General features: G+C 42.5%; 1 protein-coding gene across 2 annotated transcripts in view; it reads right to left on the minus strand.

The window, feature by feature from the left end:
* The window catches only part of MUSK (muscle associated receptor tyrosine kinase), a 234,558-nt gene that overhangs the window by 130,827 nt on the left and 80,480 nt on the right, over window positions 1-23,251 (minus strand). The window contains exon 2 of one of the 2 annotated variants that reach the window (XM_040360661.1): window positions 23,082-23,208. In XM_040360661.1, the coding sequence (XP_040216595.1) occupies window positions 23,082-23,208 (127 nt within the window). Of the gene's footprint in view, window positions 1-22,153; window positions 22,213-23,081; window positions 23,209-23,251 lie in introns of those variants that run through there. The other variant, XM_040360671.1, reaches the window with a different exon arrangement.

Genomic DNA, 23,251 nt, shown 5'->3' on the forward strand with positions numbered 1-23,251 from the left:
AGTAATAAAGCTTCAGGTTTATTTAAAAATATATCTGTTGCTGGTAGCATACATGAAGTTTAAAAACATAGGCATCCCATTAGTGCAAAAAATTAAGCTGTGAGCCGCTGGACTCCAGAGTGCATCCTACCTGCCAGGAAACCTGTACACCGTGCATTCCAAATTGACATGTTTTGTCACTACATAACGTCTTCAGAAGTTCGACTTCTGAAGATGTTACATTGTGACAAAACGCATCGACCAGAGCGGTACTGAAACGCCAGCCTGTCCAAGGAGGAGCTGAAAGAGCTGGTGAATGAGACAAAGGGGATGACATTTTAAAGACAGAACGAGAGGAAAAGACATATATAAATTTGGATTTGGGTCCTGCTGTAGGGCAGTTTAAGCTGTGAATACGAGATACAGTACCCCCTTGAGGGGAAAGCTCTCTGGTAAATGCATTAACATAAGGGGAATACGAAGTGAAGCACCAGTACACGCACGATTAAAGAGTGCCCGTCACCTTATTTCTTAACCGTATATTGACTGATTATTAATTTAAGAACTTTTTGCACATATCCCAAACTGGTCATTTAAATTGTCATTTTTATTTTCTTAGAATTTTGGGTTTTTAAAGACAACCTGTCACTTAACATATAACCATTTGAATGTGTAAAAGTTATATATTATTTTTTCCACTGATAATTGTTTGAAAAAACTAATGTGTATTGTGTAGTTTCATAATTTAATTTAATTGGAATGTGTAGATATTTCATTGCAATTTATAATCACAGAGCTCTAGGCACTTTTTTTAAGGGATTTGTTTTCACACATATTATTTAAGGGGAACCACACACACACACACACACATATTTATATATATAAAGCTGGAAAGCGCAAAAATCAGGCTCAATTCTGCATAGAAACCAATGAGCTTCTAACCCCAGCTTGTTCAATTAAGCTTTGGTAATAAAACCTGGAAGCTCATTGGTTTCTATGCAGACATGAGCCTGATTTTGCGCTTTCCAGCTTTAGTAAATAAACCTCATTGTGTACTTAAAAGTGGGGTATGCCTGTAGATATATATATATAATTAGCAGAGCAGTGCCACACCCAATACTCCCTAATTCTCAATCTCAGACGCTACCTTGGTAGTTGTCTTAGTGGAGGCAGCAGCTCCCATAGAAATTAACAACAGCCACTTGCGTGGAACTACCCCAGTTTTCTTAGAGAATTGCATATTGGCACTATAGTTCACTATATGATATAAGATATATATATATATATATTATATATGAGATATAAGAGATATATGATTTTGCTATTTAATTTAATTGATTTGCATTTTCAAGTGCTGTTTACACACACGGAGCTAACACTCTTGTGGGTCATTTAACATGGTGGACCATATAATTTTCCCAAGAATATCATACTTTATTTGTGTTTGCAATATTGAGTAGACATGTGCATTCGTTTTCATCCGAATGCATTTTCGTCTGAATTTCAGGTATTTTTAACAAACGAAAATAAACACAAAACAATACGAAAACTGAAAGATACGACATAAATAAATGCTTTATTTTCGTTTTCGTTGGTCGAATGTGCCTAACCTTAACTCTATTAGTCCAAGATTATTGTACATAGAGAGGAAAGATTTGACATTATAGAGAGAAAAGATTTGACATTATAGAGAGAAAAGATTCGACATTATAGAGAGGAAAGATCGCTGCTGAAATTGGGTGGGGGAAGTAAAATAAAAATAATGATGATGATGAATGTTATTGGCTGATTGTAACCAAAGAAGAGGAGCAGTAAAATAGCTAGAACTAACTTGACAATTCAACATGAACGACGAAGATTCGACAAAGCATCAAAAAACGTTGAATCTGTCATTGAAGGCTTATGGTGTCTGTTGATAGTTCTAAGAAGATTCGACGGAGCAGCTAAACTGTACGACGCCGCAATCATATATTTCCGGTCAATTGCTTGGCCCATAGGCTATAGAAAAATTCTATTGTTGGTTGACTAGTAATAATAATTAATAAATATAATTATTACTAGTCATACAACATTAGCATTCTACTATAGCTTGTAGGCGGAACAATCGACCCGAAAAGTATGATTGAAGCGTCGTACAGTTTCGCTGCTCCGTCAAATCTTCTTTGAACATTCAACAGACAGTCAGACACCATGAGCCTTCAATGACAGATTCAACCTTAATCCGTTCGGATTTTCGGACAAATGCAATTTCAAACGAAAAACAAAATAAATAAAAACAAATTTCTGAAGTAGCTAAATACATTTGTTTTTCGGACGAAAATGAAAATCCGAAATAAAATATTTCAGTGTGCACATGTCTAATATTGAGTTCAAGCACACGTCGTTATACAATGTTTTCTACTATTACATTATTATTTGGACTTTTTTATTTTTATTTTCTTGTCACATATGTTCATTTGTTTTGATGTAAGCGCTGCAGCTGTGTTTAACATATTGATGTACAAGGTTTTGTATGGTCATCTTGTGTGATAGAAGATCTACTCCCAGGTGCTTACAATCTAGTTTTGTGTTTTCTTTAGAAAAAAATGTTAACCTTCAGTTCAAATCAATATTAATTTTAGTTGTTGGGGGATTTATGCATCTATGCAGTGGCAATCTAACAGTGAAAACAGCACATAGGGAACTATATATGTTGGTATATAGACAAAATATTGTATGTGTGAGTGCGTATGTGTGTTTGGGTGAGGGTAATTATAGGCATTTTCACCATGAAAAACATAACTATAATTTTAGAAGAACTAAGAACTCACTGGAGCTGACGTAAGAATGAGAATTTAAGTGTTCTCTTCAGCTATATTTTGTAAGCATACTAAGGCTCCAGTAGACTGAGCACTTATTTCATCTGTTTGGTTAGCTGCGTTATCGGAAGTTTCACTGACACACATATGCTTGATCTGAGCATATATCATGATTGGAAACAGTACAATATGAGGGGACATCTTTACATTTACACACATCCCTCAGCTCCTGGTGATATGAACACTTCTACTCAACTGTTTAGACAAGTAGAAGGTGAGCAAACGGAAAATGTTATGCTCAGCTGTTCTGTGCAAGCACAATTTAGATAAACTCATTGGAAACACATCTACGTGCTGACAACTGCCAAAAATGTGTTTGATGACCTTATTTTATTTCTTTTTTTCCATTCTAGGAAAAGCCTGTGAAATGCACCATAGTGGTGGAGTGCAATGCACTCTGTTATTACACTTTTATCTAAGTCCCCCTAATGAATACTACTACTCAAGGATTTCAAAGTGGACTCCATGAAATATTAATATGATGAAAAGCTTCAGGCAGAAAGTTATTCTACATTAACTTGTACACATGGAAAAGCCCTGTGAAGTTGTATCTGATACCGGGCTGTGAGAAATATGGAAGCTGCCATTTCTGACCTCAGTTTCTGATAATACTCGTTGTCTAGCTGTCATGTTAACGCAATAAGTTACTAAACTGGGAACAAGCATGTAGATCAGGAACTCTGTCTTCACTTGCAGTGTTTTGCAGTCAGCACTGAAACTGTTAAATTAGCATGACAGCCAGGCAACTAGCATAACCCTAAGGAGATCAGCATTGGCTGTAAGAATCTCAGCTTCATTAGAGTTCCAGACTAACAGATAAACACATAGGGGCAGATCCACGTACATCGGCGCATATTTCCGTCGGGCGTAGTGTATCTAAGATACACTACGCCGCCGTAACTTACTTTTTTTAAAATTCTCAAAGAATGCGCGCCGTAAGTTACGGCGGCGTAGTGTATCTTTGGTCGCATCAAATCGATGTGATGGGGGTGTGTTTTATGTAAATACGTTGTGACCCGACGTAAACAACGTTTTTTTTTTACGGCGCATGCGCCGTCCGTGGGGGTATCCCAGTGCGCATGCTCAAAATTAAACCAGAACAAGCCAATGATTACGACGGTGACGTCATTCTACGCAAATCCCTATTTGCGAACGACTTACGCAAACAACGTAAACAATTCAAATTTCGACGTGGGAACGACGGCCATACTTAACATTGAGTACGCCACCAAATAGTAGGGGTAACTATACGCCGGAAAAAAACGAACGCAAACGACGGAAACGCCACCTAGCGGCCAGCATAAATATACACCTACGATCCGACAGCGTACTAAGACGTACGCCTGTCGGATCGATCCCTCATTCCGTCGTATCTTGTTTTGTGGATACCAAACAAAGATACGACGCAGGAACTTTGAAATTACGCGGCGTATCAATAGATACGCCGGGTAATTTCTTTGTGGATCTGGCCCATTATGTGCCAAAGAAGTTGTAATTCTGTTCAGGCAGTCTTGTAATTTACTCACTTCATCATCCTGCATAGATGACACCAGTATTTCTTCTATTATTTTTTTTTTTATGTAGTGACATGTTCCTTTATAACATACCTTTGCATTCTCAATACTGTAGCATGAGGCGCATTCTTGAAATTATACTGTAATACCAGAAATTATAAAGCAATTTATTTATTTGAAATAAGAAAATGTTAAGAGCTTCAGATTCCCAGAACCAACCAATGTGTGATTCATTATAGATCTGTGTTAATTGCTGCAGCATTACACAGTGGAGTGTAGGCTTTTAGCTAGCTTTTGCCAAATATTCATCCCCTGCTAACATAGTTCAGCGGCTGCTTAGTGTAATCCATGGGAGTAATATCTATTGTTGGGGAACTTATAAATAGAATAGGAGGCATTAGCTGTTAGTGGACTAGATCAGAAACAGTTACCTTGTTTGACATTTGCGACCTATACAAGAGAACATTGTGAGTTGTACAAGATATTTGTGCATTCACTAATAGGGATAAACAAATCAGTTTGCATCCAATGAGCTTGCTCTAACAAGCAGTTGCTGAGAAGGACTAACTTACCTGGTAACTTCTGGCAAGGCAGAGTGGCAGTTGGCTAACATTAAATAAGGAAGCATAGCACATCCTTATTAGGCCAATAGCATCATAATAGCCTCAAGTCATACCCTCATTTTAACAATAATCTGGGGATGGGCAAAGATATAATTTATTTTAGGTTTTCCCCAGGAACTTAAAAAAAAACATGTTTGCCCATTCCCCAGTTAATATTAAAAGAACAATGTTGTATTTTTCCTCTAAAAATCACTGACATGTTAGTTCTTGTTAATATAGCACCCTGGTGTAAATTTGAGTTTTCCAGGCCCTGGTTAATTGTTAGTAGATCCACTGATTCCTCTCTAGTTCTGGAGTTGCTGCACCTTCTTTCTTCTGTCACTAGGTGGCGCTTTGGTGGTGAATAATTTTTATTATAATTATATTATTATTTGTTATAATTATTTATAATTATTTATTATATTATAATTTATAATTTTGTTTTTAAAAAATAATAATTCCCGGGATGCCTACTAGACTCTTGTTTGGTCAGATTTAAGTGAGTTATTCCTAAGAATTACAGGCCTACAGTATAAAACGCCAAATTTCCTTGCAAATAATGGTACCGCTTTCAGAACCTAAAATCTGAAATAATCATACCGCTAAGGAGGTTAACCAAAACTATTCTAAGCAAATTTATAATTGCAACACTTTTGTGTTTGCCCCTATTTATCATAAGCTGAACTCAAAGATCTACGACTTTTTCTGCGTACACCAAAGGCCTATTTCTCTCAAATATTGTTCACAAATCTGTTGAAATCTGTGTTGGTGAACTCTTCTCCTTTGCCGAGATAACACATCCACCTCACAGGTGTGGCATATCAAGGTTAGACAGTATGGTTATTGCACAGGTGTGCCTTAGTCTGGCCACAATAAACGGCCACTCTAAATGTGCAATTTTATCACACAGCACAATGTCACAGATGTCGCAAGTTTTGAGGTAGCATGCAATTGGAATGTCCACCAGAGCTGTTTCCCTTGAATTTAATGTTCATTTCTCTAACAAAAGCCGTCTCCAAAGGTGTTTCAGAGAAATTAGCAGTACATCTAACTGGCCTCACAACGGCAGACCATGTGTAAACACCCCGGCCCAGGACATCTACATCCAGCATTTTCACCTCCCAGATCGTCTGAGACCAGCCACCCGGAAAGCTGCTGTAACAATTGGTTTGCATAACCAAAGAATTTCTGCGCAAACTGTCAGAAACCATCTAAGGGAGGCTCATCTGCATTTTCCTCGTCGGGGTCTCAATCAGTTCATTGTCGCAACTGATTTGAGTGGGCAAATGCTCACATTGGATGGCACTTTGGAGAGGTTTTCTCTTCACGGATGAATCCCAGATTTCACTGTACAGGGCAGATGGCAGACAGCATGTATGGTGTTGTGTTGGTAAGTGATTTGCTGATGTCAACATTGTGGATCGAGTGGCCCATGGTGGTGGTGGGGTTATGGTATTGGCAGGTGTATGCTATGGACAGCTGTTATTGATGGAATTTTGAATGCACAGAGATACCGTGACGAGATTCTGAGGCTCATTGTTGTGCCATTCATCCACGACCATCACCTCATATTGCAGAATGATAATGCACGGCCCCATGTTGCAAGGATCTGTACACAATTTCTGGAAGCTGAAAACATCTCAGTTCTTGTATGGCCTGCATTATCCCCAGACATGTCACCCATTCAGCATGTTTGGGATGCTCTGGATCGGCATATACTACAGTGTGTTCCAGTTCCTGCCAATATCCAGCAACTTCGCACAGCCATTGAAGAGGAATGGACCAACATTTCACAGGCCACAATCAACAACTTGATCAACTGTATGCAAAGGAGATGTGCTGCTCTGCATGAGGCAAATGGTGGTCACACCAGATACTGGCTGGTTTCACCCCCCTCCCCGACCCCCCAATATAGTAAAACTGCACTTTTTAGAGTGGCCTTTTATTGTGGCCAGCCTAAGGCAAACCTGTGCAATGATCATGCTGTCTAATCAGCATCTTGATATGCCACAACTGTGAGGTGGATGTGTTATCTCGGCAAATGAGAAGTACTCACTAACACAGATTTCAACAGATTTGTGAACAATATTTGAGAGAAATATGCCTTTTGTGTACATAGAAAAGTCGTAGATCTTTGTGTGCAGCTCATGATAAATAGGGGCAAATACAAAAGTGTTACGTTTATAATTTTGCTCAGTGTATATTAATGCTTTTGGGTGAACTAAGCCTTAGAGCTCCTTTTTTATGGCAGTTTTGCATTTTTATTTACATTAAAATGTTGACTGAATTCTTTTTAGCATTCAATCTATTACAACCACAAAACCTCAAGGGATGTATATCTAGCATGATGTCAGACGTGCTTGTGGTCTGACCTACATTTAGATTACATTTACAATTAGGGCTGGTGCAAGGATTTTTGGCTAAGCAGGCGAAGGTGCATCTTAACCACTTGCCGACCGCCCACCGCCATTATACATCCACAAGTTGGCTCGGCTGGGCGAGAGCACGTAGTATGACGTCCTCTCTCCCAGCCGCCACTAGGGGCGATCGCTCGGTACAGAGCGGGGACCGGGAGCTGTGTGTGTAAACACACAGCTCCCGGTCCTGTCAGCAGGGGAAATGCTGATCTTCGGTTCATACAATGTATGAACCGAGGATCAGTGTTTCCCCTAGTGAGGCCACCCCCCCCCACAGTAAGAACACACCCAGGCATACTTAACCCCTTCCCCGCCCCCTAGTGTTAACCCCTTCACTGCCAGTGGCATTTTTATAGTAATCCAATGCATTTTTATAGCACTGATCGCTATAAAAATGCCAATGGTCCCAAAAATGTGTCAAAAGTGTCCGAAGTGTCCGCCATAATGTCGCAATACCGAAAAAAAATCGCTGATTGCCGCCATTACTAGTAAAAAAAATATAATAAAAATGACATAAAAATACCCCCTATTTTGTAAACGCTATAACTTTTGCGCAAACCAATCAATAAACGCTTATTGCGATTTCTTTTTACGAAAAATATGTAGAAGAAAACGTATCGGCCTAAATTGAGGAAAAAAAATGTTTTTTTATATATTTTTGGGGGATATTTATTATAGCAAAATTTTAAAAATATTCATTTTTTTCAAAATTGTCGCTCTATTTTTGTTTATAGCGCAAAAACTAAAAACCGCAGAGGTGATCAAATACCACCAAAAGAAAGCTCTATTTGTGGGAAAAAAAGGACGCCAATTTTGTTTGGGAGCCACGTCGCACGACCGCGCAATTGTCTGTTAAAGCGACGCAGTCCCGAATCGCAAAAAGTACTCTGGTCTTTGGGCAGCAATATGGTCCGGGGGGTAAGTGGTTAACCTGCTCCCTGATCATACCAAATCTTCCTCTTCCCCAACAGAAAGTAAAAAAAAAAAAAATACGACAGGGGTTGTAAAACCTTTTTTTTTTGCTATTAGTTCTACTTTAAAGCCCCAAAAGTGTTCTGATTAATGTGTAATATGACACTGTGTTGTACACATGGCAATGTACAAGGTTTAATTTTAATGAGGTAGTAAAGCCTGCTTTGTGATTTTTACCTACGTGTAAGCCTATAATAAGGCTTACCTGAAGGTAAAATGAATATTCCCCAAACCTGCACGTTTTAGGAGATATTCACCCTGCATGCAGCCGTTGAAGTGGCACATGCGCTCTGAAGGTCTGGAATACTGTTCCGAACCTTCAGAGCTTTGTGACGAAACTGAGGGAGCATGAGTGATGTCATCGCAGCTTGGTCGCTCATACAGCCGGAGCATGCGAACCCTGAAGGAAGACTGGGTGAAGTGGAGGGCTTTGTTCTAAAGAATTTCATGACATTCTAGGATGCAATGCATCCTAGCACATTATGCCCTTGTCTTGCATGTATTTTTTGTAAACTGCTGCAGTTTACTACCGCTTTCCGATTGAGCATGCATGTCTGTTTTTCAGGCGGACCTGATTGGACCATCCATTCTCTATGGAGAAGCAGATGTAAATGGTCAAATGATCAGTCAGCGTTGGTGCAGCAAGTGACTGGGGACTGGTAACTAATGCTTTTGGGTGAACTGAGCCTTACAGACATTTTTTTATGGCAGCTTTGCCTTTTTATTTACATTATTTCTTCAAAATTTTGACTGAATTATTTTTAGCATGCATCTCTTTCAACCACAAAACCTCAAAGGATGGGCTTACTGTATATCTAGCAGGATGTCAGACGTGCTTGTGGTCTGACCTACATTTAGATTAAATTTACAAGACAATGTCAACCTGGACTTCGAGAAGAATGAAACGAATGGTGTGAGATAGTGTGCTGCCCCAATAGGGGCATAGAATATGAGATGCATAGCCTCAGTTAATATTAGCATTGTTATATAGATTGGAGTCTATATAGTGTGGTTTGCCTACTATTTTCTCATAGCTAAATCTATGTGTTATCCTATGCTGCCATCTAGTGGCCTTTGTTGCAATGCACATGTTTTTATGTGATTCTTTGAGTTACCACATATTTTCACTGTATGTATGCCCCTCCCTGCTTCCTGTGTGGAGTACTTCCTGTGTCATCTCTCCAGCCAGCAAGCCACATGTAGAAGGACACTCATGTACTCTGCCCAGGGTAGGAAAGGCATCATCTTTTGACCGTACAATACTATCACCATTCATCTGCTGTTCCTGTTATCTGCTGTAACCCCTGAAGTTAAAGAATAAACACCTCTTTTGAATGAATCGGTATTGACGAGTTCAGCTGTCTGACAAGGATTGTCCACAGTGAGTATATCTGCTTATACAGGCCAGGCATAGAGGTCTCAGCAAGGGATATATCGCTATCACAACAATCGGAGTCAGAATAGTCAAAAGATGCATAGAATTCTTACAGCCTGCTGGGTATATGTGTGTGCCTAATCTGCAATCAAGCTCAGTGCCAGCCGCCATCTTGTGTAAGCACATGGTCGCACAAGCTTACTGCGCTTCATGTGAATGTTGAAAGCTGTTTCTCTAATTGAACTGTGTTACCCCACCTGTCTAAGCTGCTGTTCGTCTTCTTAAAGAGACAGTACCATTTTTTACAAAACCGTGAGAAATGTCTAGACAAGGCTCTGAACACTCTTTTACGGCTGAACCAACGCAGATTCATCATGCCTCTGAACCCGCAGACGTACAGGGAGCAGACTCTGCAGATATTGCTGAACAGAGTGTAAGACCCAAGCGTACAATAAAACCAATACAGAAACTCAGAGAAAACTACGAATACACTAGAGATAAGTTCTCCAGCAAGCTATCAGACTTCTGGGACAGAACTTCACACTGCATGTCAGTTTTGCCACACTTTAATGATCAACCGGCTGAACTAGGAGATTCTATAGTTCGCCTATCTGCTGCGTATGAACACTACCAACGGCTGTCTGCAAAATACACTGCTTTCTTGCAAGACTGTAATATAGAGGACTCTTCAGCAGAACTGACCAAGACTGATGCATTGAACCAACAAAGGGATCTCTTAGTGAAAAATGCTCAGTGTAAGGCAGAACTCCGCATTGCTCAACTGCAAGAGACCAGATCTCACAGATCAACATCAACCAAGCACACTGCACGTTCTTCTAGATCCTCTCGCTCCAGAAGTTCAACATTAAGCGACAAGCTAATAGAGGCCCGCGCTGATGCTGAATCCAAAAAAGCGCAAAGCTCCCTTGCTAAGAAAGAAGCAGAGATGAAGGCCCAAAGCAAAGCTCTTGAAGCCCAGAGCAAAACTCGCCAAGCAGAGATGGAAGCCCAAATAAAGATTCTGCAAATAGAGAAAGAGGAAGCAGGTGCGCTAGCAAGGCTGAAAGTCCTTGAACAAGCAATGGGTCAAAGTACTAATTCAGACTGTCTTATCCCAGCAGAACTGGAAGATCCAATTGATCGCACCAGTGATTATGTGCTAAAGCATAATGTTTACAAAGATACAGAGTCATCTCCTGTACCTCCTACTAACAACACTGTTCTGACTCTCAACTCAGGGACCTCCCAGCTCAAAATGCCTGAGTCTCCTCAAGTCCACAACGCCAGAGCATCTACGCAGCAAACCACATCAACTCCTGCCATCAACAAGGTGACTTCCAGCGACAAGCCGCAGCTCCAGCCACAGCCAGCAGAAGCCTTAAAGACTACACCAAAGTTAAGCGCTCATGCAACATCATTTCATCCTGGTAAACCTCACCTTTCTTCACCAGAGAACTTTCACACCCAAGGGGTTCCACAGATTACTTTGGCACCAAAGAGTGAGAGATCAGACTTGAATGACTTAGCCAGCTATATGGCACGCCGTGAGCTCATTATCACCAGCCTCTCAAGGTTTGATGACTGTCCAGAGAGCTACAGGGCCTGGAGATCAACCTTCAAGGCTGCTATTGCTAATTTCAACCTTAATAGCAAGGACGAACTTGATTTGCTCATAAGGTGGCTGGGGCCAGAATCTGCAAATCGTGTTAAAAGACTGAGGACAGTACATGTTGACCACCCAGATGCAGGTCTTGTTGCCACATGGGCAAGACTTGAGCAAGCCTATGGTAGCTCAGAAGCCATAGAAAGCGCTCTATTCAAGAGACTGCAAAACTTCCCAAAAATAGGGAACAAAGACTATCGCAAGCTCCAAGATCTAAGTGACCTCCTCATGGAGTTAGAGTTGGCAAAGACAGACCCACGTCTACCTGGTCTAAGCTTCCTGGACACTGCTCATGGTGTCAATCCAGTGGTGTCTAAACTGCCATATGGCCTGCAGGAGAGATGGGCGCAGCAGGGCTCAAGGTACAAAAGAGACTATAACGTATCCTTTCCTCCATTCTCATATTTTTGCAGGTTCATCAGTGAACAAGCCTGGATGAGAAATGATCCCAGCTTCAGCTTCAGTGAACCCAACTTGCCTGCTTCATCACCATCTCCAAGGTATGACAACACAGCAGCTAAACACAGAGACTTTCATAGAGCAATATCTGTTAAAAGGACAGACATCTCACCACCCGTATCCTCTCATGCATACCAGAGTAATTCGGGTGACAAAGATCCTAATCGTCAGTGCCCTATTCACAAGAAGCCTCACCCTCTTAAGAAATGCCGAGAGCTGAGAGCAAAGACTTTACAAGAGCGCAGGGAGATTCTCCAGAAACTTGGAGTATGTTACAGGTGCTGTGCTTCTTATAGTCATTTTGCCAAGGACTGTAAAGTTGTCATCAAGTGCACAGAATGCAGCAGCGAAAGACATGTGACAGCTATGCATCCTACTCCACTTACAGACAGCCCACAGCAGCTACCTACCTCCACCCCTCTCTCAAATCATGGCGGGGAGCAACGAAGCCACGCTCTAGCCCAGGAGAATGTTTCTTCTTCATGCACAGAAGTCTGTGGAGAAGGTTTAGATCACAAGTGCTGTGCCAAGATATGCCTTGTTAAGGTATACCCAGAGGGTCAACCTGAAAAAGCTGCCAGGATGTATGCCATAATAGATGAACAGAGCAACAGATCCCTGGTCAAGCCTAAATTCTTTGAGATCTTTGGCATTGAGGGTCATGCCACACCGTATACTCTCAGAACCTGTTCTGGTCGCGTAGAGACTTTCGGCAGAAGGGTCGATGGGTTCATGGTGTCTCATATCGAAGGGAAAGAGGGCATACTCCTACCAACATTAGTCGAGTGTGACCAGATACCAGACGAAAGAGAAGAGATTCCTACTCCAGAGGTTGCATATCACCATCCTCACTTAAGGCACCTTGCTGATGAGATTCCCGCAATGGACATGAATGCTGAAATCTTAGTCTTGCTAGGAAGAGACATTCTTAGAGTACATAAGGTACGTGAGCAGTGTGATGGACCTGAGGATGCCCCTTATGCACAAAGACTTGATCTAGGCTGGGTAATAGTGGGCGATGTATGCTTGGATAGAATGTGTACATCATCTGAGATCCACTCCTTCAAAACTTACATGTTAGGAAATGGACGCGCATCCCACTTCAAAGAGTGCCCTCACCATTATGAAATAAAGGAGAAGCCTCTTGACATCATCCAAGTACCTGATGCCACTCCTATCCTGTGTGATGACAACCTAGGTACCACAGTGTTTTGTACCACAAGTGACGACAACAAAATAGCCTTGTCAGTTGAAGACAGAGAGTTCATCAAAATAATGGACAAAGAATTCTTCAAGGATGAGTCTAACAGCTGGGTTGCACCATTGCCTCTTCGTGCTGCAAGGGTCAAACTGCCAAACAATCGGGAACAGGCTTTATCCAGATTCAACTCACTTCAACGAACATTAAAGAACAGGCCTGAAATGAAGGACCATTTCATTACCTTTATGAAGAGGATCTTTGACAATGAGCATGCTGAGCCAGCTCCACCTCTTCAAATACACGATGAGTGCTGGTACCTACCCTTCTTCGGAGTGTACCATCCACGTAAGCCAAAACAAATTAGGGTAGTGTTCGACTCCAGTGCCAAGCATCAGGGCGTATCCCTGAACGATATTCTTCTCACTGGTCCTAACCTTACCAACAACCTTGTAGGTGTACTCATGAGGTTCAGAAGAGAGCCAGTTGCCATAACTGCGGACATTGAACAAATGTTTCATTGCTTTATTGTACGAGAAGACCATAGGAACTTCCTAAGGTTTCTGTGGCACCGTGACAACAACATGAACAATGAGATGATTGAATACCGCATGAAGGTTCATGTTTTCGGAAATAGCCCCTCACCTGCCGTCGCAACATACGGTTTACGAAGGACTGCTCTTGATGGAGAACAGGAGTATGGCGCAGATGCTCGACATTTCGTCGAGAGAGATTTCTATGTGGACGATGGACTTAAATCTTTACCTACAGCGGAAGAAGCCATAGACCTGCTCCAAAGGACACAAGTTATGCTTTCTGAGGCTAACCTCAGACTACACAAGATTGCCTCAAACAGTGTTGCTGTTATGAAAGCCTTTCAACCTGGCGATCATGCCACAGGGTTTAAAGACTTAAATCTGGGGATGGACATGCCACCTGTGCAGAGAAGTCTGGGCCTACGGTGGGACTTATTAAAGGACAGCTTCGGCTTTCAAGTCAGCTCTGCAGACAAACCATTTACCAGGCGTGGAGTTCTGTCAGTGGTGAACAGCCTATACGATCCAATGGGATTTGTGGCTCCCATCACCATACAAGGTAAATCCATACTTAGACAGCTCTCAGAGACTATCAAAGATTGGGATGCCCCACTACCAATAGACAAACTTTCAAGGTGGGAGTCCTGGAAACAGTCGTTACATGCCTTAGATGGAATCCGTATACCACGCTGCTACACTCCGACTTCCCTTGCTACCAGTCGGAGGAAAGAGCTGCACATCTTCTCAGATGCATCTACTGAGGCCATAGCGGCTGTTGCCTACCTCAAGGTAAGGGATTCAGCTAATCTAACCCATGTAGGGTTTCTGTTTGGGAAAGCTAAGTTAGCACCCAAGCCTGAACACACAATTCCTAGGCTTGAACTTTGTGGGACTGTGCTAGCTGTAGAGATTGCAGATTTCATACTGCGTGAGCTAGACATTCAGATAGATGACATCAAATTCTACACAGACAGCAAGGTTGTTCTGGGCTACATATACAACCAGACTAAACGTTTCTATGTCTATGTCAGCAACCGTGTAGAAAGAATAAGAAAATCATCTAAACCTGAACAATGGCATTATGTTCCATCTGAAATTAATCCTGCAGATCATGGCACCAGGCCAGTGTCTGCGAGTGCCTTCGTAAATTCTTCTTGGTTAACAGGTCCTGAATTCTTGTTGGCTGATCCAGAAGAAACCACGGCTGATGTCTTCAGTCTTCTAGAACCCGACAAAGATCCAGAGGTTCGTCCTGAAGTTAAAACCCTTGTCACCAGAACTGAACAAAGATGTGCCTTGGGCTGTCAACGCTTTGAACGTTTCTCCAAGTGGACAAGGCTGGTACGCACCACCGCAAGGTTAGTTCATATTGCACACTGCTTTCACACAAAGCTCACAGATGCTCACTGTCAAGGTTGGCACATGTGCCAAAAGCTTCTTTCTGCAAAAGACATTGCTGAAGCTGAACTGATCGTAATACGCAGTGTACAACAGGATGTCTTTGGCTCAGAAATCAGACGTATCCGTGACAAGGGGGACATTCCAAAAAACAGTCCAATTGCTAACCTGAACCCATTCATTGACAATGATGGCACGTTAAGGGTTGGTGGACGCCTAAACAAGGCTAAGTTCAGTGAGCAAGAACAGAATCCTCTCATTATACCTGCTCGCCATCACATCACCACTTTGCTCATACGGCACTACCATGAAAGGGTGAAACACCAAGGTAGACACTTCACAGAGGGAGCCATAAGAGTTGCAGGCCTTTGGATTATAGGAGCAAAAAGACAGATTACAGCTACACTGCACAGCTGTGTTCAGTGCCGCAAACTAAGAGGGAAACATCAGCAACAGCAAATGTCAGATTTGCCAGCTGACAGGTTAAGTACTGACCCACCCTTTACTCACGTTGGTCTGGATGTCTTCGGACCATGGATGGTAACAGCCCGCAGAACACGAGGTGGCCAAGCCAATAGTAAGCGATGGGCAGTGCTGTTCACCTGCATGAGTGTACGTGCAGTACACATTGAAGTAATAGAATCTATGGATGCCTCAAGTTTCATCAATGCTCTAAGACGGTTCCTTGCCATCAGAGGACCAGTCAAGACACTAAGATCCGACTGTGGAACTAATTTCGTTGGAGCTTGTCGAGAGTTACAGCTCAACTCTAGGCCAATACAAGACCTTTTAGCTGAAAGAGGCTGCACATGGATTTTCAATCCTCCTCATTCTTCCCACATGGGTGGTTCATGGGAGAGAATGATAGGAATCACGCGAAAAATACTGGACTCTATGCTCATGGACTTGAATTCCACAAGACTTACCCACGAGATTCTAACCACCTTCCTGGCAGAAGCATCTGCCATAATCAATTCAAGACCACTTGTTCCAGTGTCTACAGATCCAGAGACCCCAACTATCCTTACTCCAGCCACTCTTCTTACCCAAAAGCTTGGGACTGTTCCCGTGCCACCTGGAGACTTTAAATCAGGAAATCTGTGCTACGATCAGTGGAAGCGAGTACAACACCTTGCCAACTGCTTCTGGAATCGTTGGAAGATGGAGTATCTTTCTACTCTGCAAGGACGCAGGAAATGGCAGCGCCCGAACCTTAACATCCAAGTTGGAGATCTCGTTCTGCTTAAGGATCAGCAAGCTGAAAGAGTCGAGTGGCCTATGGGTCTCATTGTAAAGAGCGTTCCTAGTGATGACGGTAAGGTACGTAAGGTGGAGGTGAAAGTTTCAAGACACGGGACTGTAAAGACTTTCATCAGACCTATCACGGAACTCATTTTGCTCTTGCCGTTTGGAGACTGAACTTACTTGGGTATGCTGTTGGATCCTACCTGCGACTTCGAGAAGGAAGTATCTGGAACTTTAGTTGTCACAACTTGAAGCCTTATATTATAGTTGTTGTATTATATGCATGTTCTCCATTATGTCTTTCAGGTTTTCAAGACATCAAGCAAATTGCGCTGTTGTTTATTTGCATAACTACCATTGTATTATGTAAATAGTGGCATTATCATGCCAGACGGGGAGTGTGCTGCCCCAATAGGGGCATAGAATATGAGATGCATAGCCTCAGTTAATATTAGCATTGTTATATAGATTGGAGTCTATATAGTGTGGTTTGCCTACTATTTTCTCATAGCTAAATCTATGTGTTATCCTATGCTGCCATCTAGTGGCCTTTGTTGCAATGCACATGTTTTTATGTGATTCTTTGAGTTACCACATATTTTCACTGTATGTATGCCCCTCCCTGCTTCCTGTGTGGAGTACTTCCTGTGTCATCTCTCCAGCCAGCAAGCCACATGTAGAAGGACACTCATGTACTCTGCCCAGGGTAGGAAAGGCATCATCTTTTGACCGTACAATACTATCACCATTCATCTGCTGTTCCTGTTATCTGCTGTAACCCCTGAAGTTAAAGAATAAACACCTCTTTTGAATGAATCGGTATTGACGAGTTCAGCTGTCTGACAAGGATTGTCCACAGTGAGTATATCTGCTTATACAGGCCAGGCATAGAGGTCTCAGCAAGGGATATATCGCTATCACAACAATCGGAGTCAGAATAGATAGCAAGGTGTCTTCTCACCTAAACAGTTTTTCCATTTAGCGCGATGAAACCACAAGAGATGTGTTTGATACAAAATAATTATGTTGCACTGATGGGTTTAATAGCACCAGATCAGTTTTTATTGCCAAAATTGGGTTAGATTCAAGATTTTTTGGGGGTTTCCCAGTAGATATCTAAATAGATATCTAAATAGACACATGCTACCTTTAGGGGCAATTTAATATTTTGTGTTTTCATATGCAGCCATCAGGTGGAGAATAGAATAAGGCACTTTTTTTTATGTTTTCTAGGATTCATTTCTTTGATCTGTTGAAAAAAAGCTATTAATTTACAGAGGTCAATAGCTTAAATTAAGCATAGGAAAAAGCCAAGGCGGTGACTGATATGACTCTCTCCTTTCTTCATAGAGCTCCATCTAAGGTCAGAGGGGGAATGTCTGAAAGGTCATTGGTTCACCCAGTATTTTATATTTATTAAAAATATTACAAGTATTATAACAAAGATAGATAGATAGATAGATAGATAGATAGATAGATAGATAGATAGATAGATAGATAGATAGATAAATCTCTTATGCAGAACTAAAGCCATATTTTTCCTTTCAGTTTCATGGGGGTGGATTGTACACCCAGTTCTCAATTTATTTTACTATGCCAACCATCTCGGTTTCCAAGGGACTGTTCCAGAACTTCAAATAAATCTCTGTGTCCCTTGGACCCATCCCAAGTCTCAGTACCAGGTGCTGGAATACCTATTCCAGCATCCCGTGCCTGTAAAAGCCAGTCCAACTGCTTGCTGCTGTATTTAGGAAGCGGAACTCTCTCTCCCTAATTCCACCTAAATGATGTATCCTATGGGTGGCCTTCAGTGTCATTCAATAATGCAATGCATTACAGTCCTGGTATGGGCTGAGTGTGGAGGGGGATGTGTGTATCAGGTTGAAAAGGGAGCCGGGCTAGGAGAACAAGCTGCGAATAGTGACAGCACCAAGCTGACTGCACTAAACCTTTAGGCAGCACACAGTATTCTAAACTGCGTGTTCCTGCACTTAGTAAATGAGCAGCAACTCTGCTGACTTCCATCATCCAATCATTTGCAAGCAAAAATACAGTTTTAAAAAATGTCCTTGCACGTGATTGGGTATTCTTTGCAAATGTAATCCTTACCTCATTTACTAAGCTTTGGAGCAATTGCACTTGCAATTTAATTGTACTTTGCAAAGTGCACAGTCTATTTTCCTTTAGTAAGTTAACCCATTGTGTTCTCCTGGCAGGGGGCAGGGGAAGCCATCCCTGCTGACAGAACACACTATAACAGCAGCTGATTGTACCCAAGTTGATCAGTCCATAAAATCCATACTGGTATGGACAGGGGGGGGGGGGTATGGACAGGGGGGGACAGACCATTTTTTTTTTCATTTCTTTTAATCTGTATTGCCGGGAGCAATCTTAAATTACATTTTTTCCTTTCGAAATCTCATTATTGCTGTGGCATGTTCTAGGGTTGTCCCGATACCGATACTAGTATCGGTATCGGGACCGATTCCGAGTATTTGCGGGAGTACTCGTACTCCCGCAAATACCCCCGATACCAAAATAGAATACTCCCCCCCCCCCCCCGCCGACGCATCCCGCCGCTACGCCGCATCCCGCCGCATCCCCGCTTGGTTAATACGGGCGGGGAACATTACAGCATTCATTTGAATAGCTGTAGTCTTTCCCGCCGCGTATAGACACTCCCCCTTGCTCGGGTGAACTGTCCAATCCCGAGCAAGGGGGAGTGTCTATACGCAGTGCGGCGCGAAAGACTACAGCTATTCAAAGCTGTAATGTTCCCCGCGCGTATTAACCAAGCGGGGATGCGGCGCGGCAGCGGGGATGCGGCAGCATGTACGGTAAGGGGGACATGGCTGCTTTTTTGGGGGGGGGGGCATGGCTGGATATGGGGAGGACATGGCTGCATATGGGGGGGGACATGGCTGGATATGGGGGGGGGTCATGGCTGGATATGGGGGGGTCATGGCTGGATATGGGGGGACATGGCTGCATATGGGGGGACATGGCTGGATATAGGAAGGACATGGCTGCATATATGGGGGGGGACATGGCTGGATATGGGGAGAGACATGGCTGCATATGGGGGGACATGGCTGGATATGGGGGGGGACATGGCTGCATATGGGGGGGACATGGCTGCATATGGGGGGACATGGCTGGATATGGGGGGGCATGGCTGCATATGGGGGGACATGGCTGGATATGGGGGGACATGGCTGGATATGGGGGGACATGGCTGCATATTGGGGGACATGGCTGGATATGGGGAGGACATGGCTGCATATGGGGGGGGGACATGGCTGCATATGGGGAGGACATGGCTGCATATGGGGGGACATGGCTGCATATGGGGGGACATGGCTGGATATGGGGGAGACATGGCTGCATATGGGGGGGACATGGCTGGATATGGGGGGGACATGGCTGCATATATGGGGGGGACATGGCTGCATATATGGGGGGGACATGGCTGCATTTGTGGGGGGACATGGCTGCATTTGGGGACACATTTAAAAAAAAGTATCAGTATTCGGTATCGTCGAGTACTTGAAAAAAAGTATCGGTACTCGTACTCAGTCCTAAAAAAGTGGTATCGGGACAACCCTAGCATGTTCTATACATTGTACAGATGCGCCACTTCAGACTAAGGCCCATTTCACATTTCCTGCGACGTCGGACATCAGAGTCGCATCACAAGTCGTACCCCAATGATAACCTTTCATATCTGTGCGACTTCAATGTAGTCCCTGTACTAATTTGGTCTGACTTTGATGCCAGTTAAGGTCCATAGATCTCAAGTTTCCCTGAAATTGTGGAAAAATCATGCAACTTTCAAGTTTTGGTAATTTGAAAGGGGCCTCAGGGGACCGCCCATGCACGATATTTAAAGGAATATTTAATTTTTATTGCTTCACTTTAAGCATCATTAAAATTACTGTTCCTTTAAAAACAATAGTTCTAAAAACTTTTTTTTTGCATTGATTCATGTCCCCAAACACTTTTTATGGCAATAACTTGGATATAAGCCTTTAAAATTAGCACTTTTGATTTTTCATGTTTATGTCCCTAGACTTTAACAGAGTTTGCATGTTCGGTAGAACTTTTTGCCTGTTCGAGCTGTTCTGGTGCGAACCAAACCAGGGGGGGGGGGTGTTCGGCCCATCCCTAGTGGTAAGAAAATATCCCCCACACCATTACACCATCAGCCTGAACAGTTGATACAAGGCAGGGTGAATACCGTTGATACTAGGAACAGAAGGATTTGCCCCCTTAACCGTTTGTCCACCGCCGGCCGCAGTGGAGCTCACATTTTGGGCGTGCATTATATGGCATTCTAGCCTTCCCGAGCCACTAGGGGGTGCGCACTCCTGCCGCATCATTGGGAACCCGATGGGCACCCGCTGGGGCACCCACGATTTCCCAGTAACGGAGCAGGAACGTGGATCTGTGTGTGTAAACACACAGATCCACGTCCTGTCAGGTGGGAGGAGCCTGATGTGTGTTCCCAGTACAGAGGAACACCAATCGATCTCCTCCCTTTGTGAGTCCTTTCCCCTTACAGTTAAAATCACTCCCTAGGTAACATTTTTAACAATCTGATCGCCCCCTAGTGTTAACCCCTTCCCTGCCAGTCACATTTATACAGTAATGTATAAATGTGAATGATCCCAAAATAGTGTCAAAAGTGTCTGATCTGTCCACCGCAATATCGCAGTCACGATAAAAATCGCAGATCGCCGCCATTACTAGTAAAAAAAAAAAAAAATGCTATAAATCTATCCCCTATTTTGTAGACGCTATAATGTTGCGATTTGTTTCTTAAAAATATGTAGAAGAATACATATAAGCCTAAACCGAGGAAAACATTTGTTTAAAAAAATAAAATAAAAAATGGGATATTTATTATAGCAAAAAGTTAAAAATATTGAGGTAGATTCACAGAGAAGATACGACGGCGTATCTCCAGATACGCCGTCGTATCTCTGAGTCTGGCCGGTCGTATCTATGCGACCGGCGTAAGTGTCTATTATTACGCATATATTTCCCTAAGATCCGACCGGCGTAAGTGTCTTACACCGTCGTACCTTAGGCTGCATATTTACGCTGGCCGCTAGGTGGCGCTTCCGTATATTTACGCAAGGAATGTCACGTTCAAAGTCAGTTAAATCCCCTTTCTTCCCCATTCTGATGCTCGGTTTGAACTTCAGCAAGTTGTCTTCACTACGTCTAGATGCCTAAAGGCATTGAGTTGCTGCCATGTGATTGGCTGATTAGCAATTTGCGTTACCAAGCAATTGAACAGGTGCACCTAATAAAGTGGCCGGTGAGTGTAGTTTCCACACAGAAAAGATATATATAACTGGGTGGGTTTGTAAGGAGTCAATCACATTTGTAAATAACCCCATGGATACAATTTTACATTCACAAGAATAAGTATAATTAAAGCAATATAGAGTTCTGGGCTAGGGTCCATTGTATCTGTAGCCTGGTGGTGGAAGTTTAGTATTACAATGCGCAGTTGAAGTCTCTTTATAGTCCAGAACCACCATACAGTTGAACCTCGAATTACGAGCATAGTCCGTTCCAGGAGTATGCTCGTAATCCAAAGTACTCGCATATCAAAGCGAGTTTTCCCATTGTCAATGGAAACGAAAATAATTTGTTCCGCATTGACTTCAATGGGATGCAATACCGAATGCGGCCAGAGGTGGGGGAGCGCCAGAGAGTGCTGAAAACTGACGAAAAGGCCAGAGGACACTTTGACTCGTTTCCTGCGCCCCCGTACCTCAGGCCAAATGAGGTACTGCAGGCCAATGTTCAGCTTTTCATAAGTGGCCTGGCCTGGTCTTTATTATTACAGAACATTTTATATAATATTTATGTAAAAATGTTACACAATTTATAAACACATTTTAGGCACAAATTCTTTTAACATACCTTATAGGAATGTTATTACGTGTCCAGGTTATTTCTGGCGAAGGATATGAATCAACTGCACATATAAAAGGACCAGGGCTTTAGTGGTTAAAGTGATTCTAAAGACATTATATATTTTTTAAATAATAAGCATGTTATATGTACCTGCTCTGTGCAACGGTTTTGCACAGAGCAGCCCTGATTCTCTTCTGTGTCCCCCCCACCCCTGCTGAGTGCCCCCATAGCAAGCTGCTTGCTATGGGGCCACTCATGCATACTTGCTCCCAAGCCCAAAAGACATACAGAGAGTGGCTTGACTCTCATCCCCCGCTCCCTCCTCACTGGCTAAGATTGACAGCAGCAGGAGCCAATGGTTCCCGCAGCTGTGTCTGTGCTAATGAGAAGAGAGAGAGAGTCGAGAAAGCCTCTGCTTTTGTGCACATCGCTAGATCAAGATCAGGCCCAGGCAAGTATTTAGGGGTGTTGGGGGGAGATGCTTGCAGAAAGTTTTCTAACTTACTGCATAGAATGCAGTATGGTAGATGATCTTTTGCCTTTAGAAGCACTTTAATAATATGTAAATAATTTAATGTCTGGGCACAGGGATAATCTATGTGGTGAAACTACAGTGAAAGCAGTAGGTGGCACACAAAAAAAAAAATGGTGTTCAGTATCTACTGTAGTATTGAAAAGCATGAAATGTACTTATTTAATAGTGAGGTTGAGCAATAATCCAGGTTAATTTATCAAAATGAGTCCTTCCTTTTACTTTACTTCCTTTTACGCAAATTAATTCCAGTGCTCTTGCCACTACATTGTTAAATATATTATTATACATGATAATAATTTCTGGTAACTGTTTATTATTACAGAACATTTTATATAATATTAATGTAAAAATGTTACACAATTTATAAACACATTTTAGGCACAAAATCTTTTCTCATACCTTATAGGAATGTTATTACGTGTCCAGGTTATTTCTGGCGGAGGATATGAATCAACTGCACACATAAAAGTGGCAACATCTTCCACTAATCCATCAAGTGTCTCGAGAGGAGTAGTGATGAAAGGAGCTAAATTAGAAACACATACCAATAAATTACCACATACTCAAAC

Source organism: Rana temporaria, chromosome 1 (genome assembly GCF_905171775.1).
Source record: "Rana temporaria chromosome 1, aRanTem1.1, whole genome shotgun sequence".
NCBI classification, from domain to species: Eukaryota; Metazoa; Chordata; class Amphibia; order Anura; family Ranidae; genus Rana; species Rana temporaria.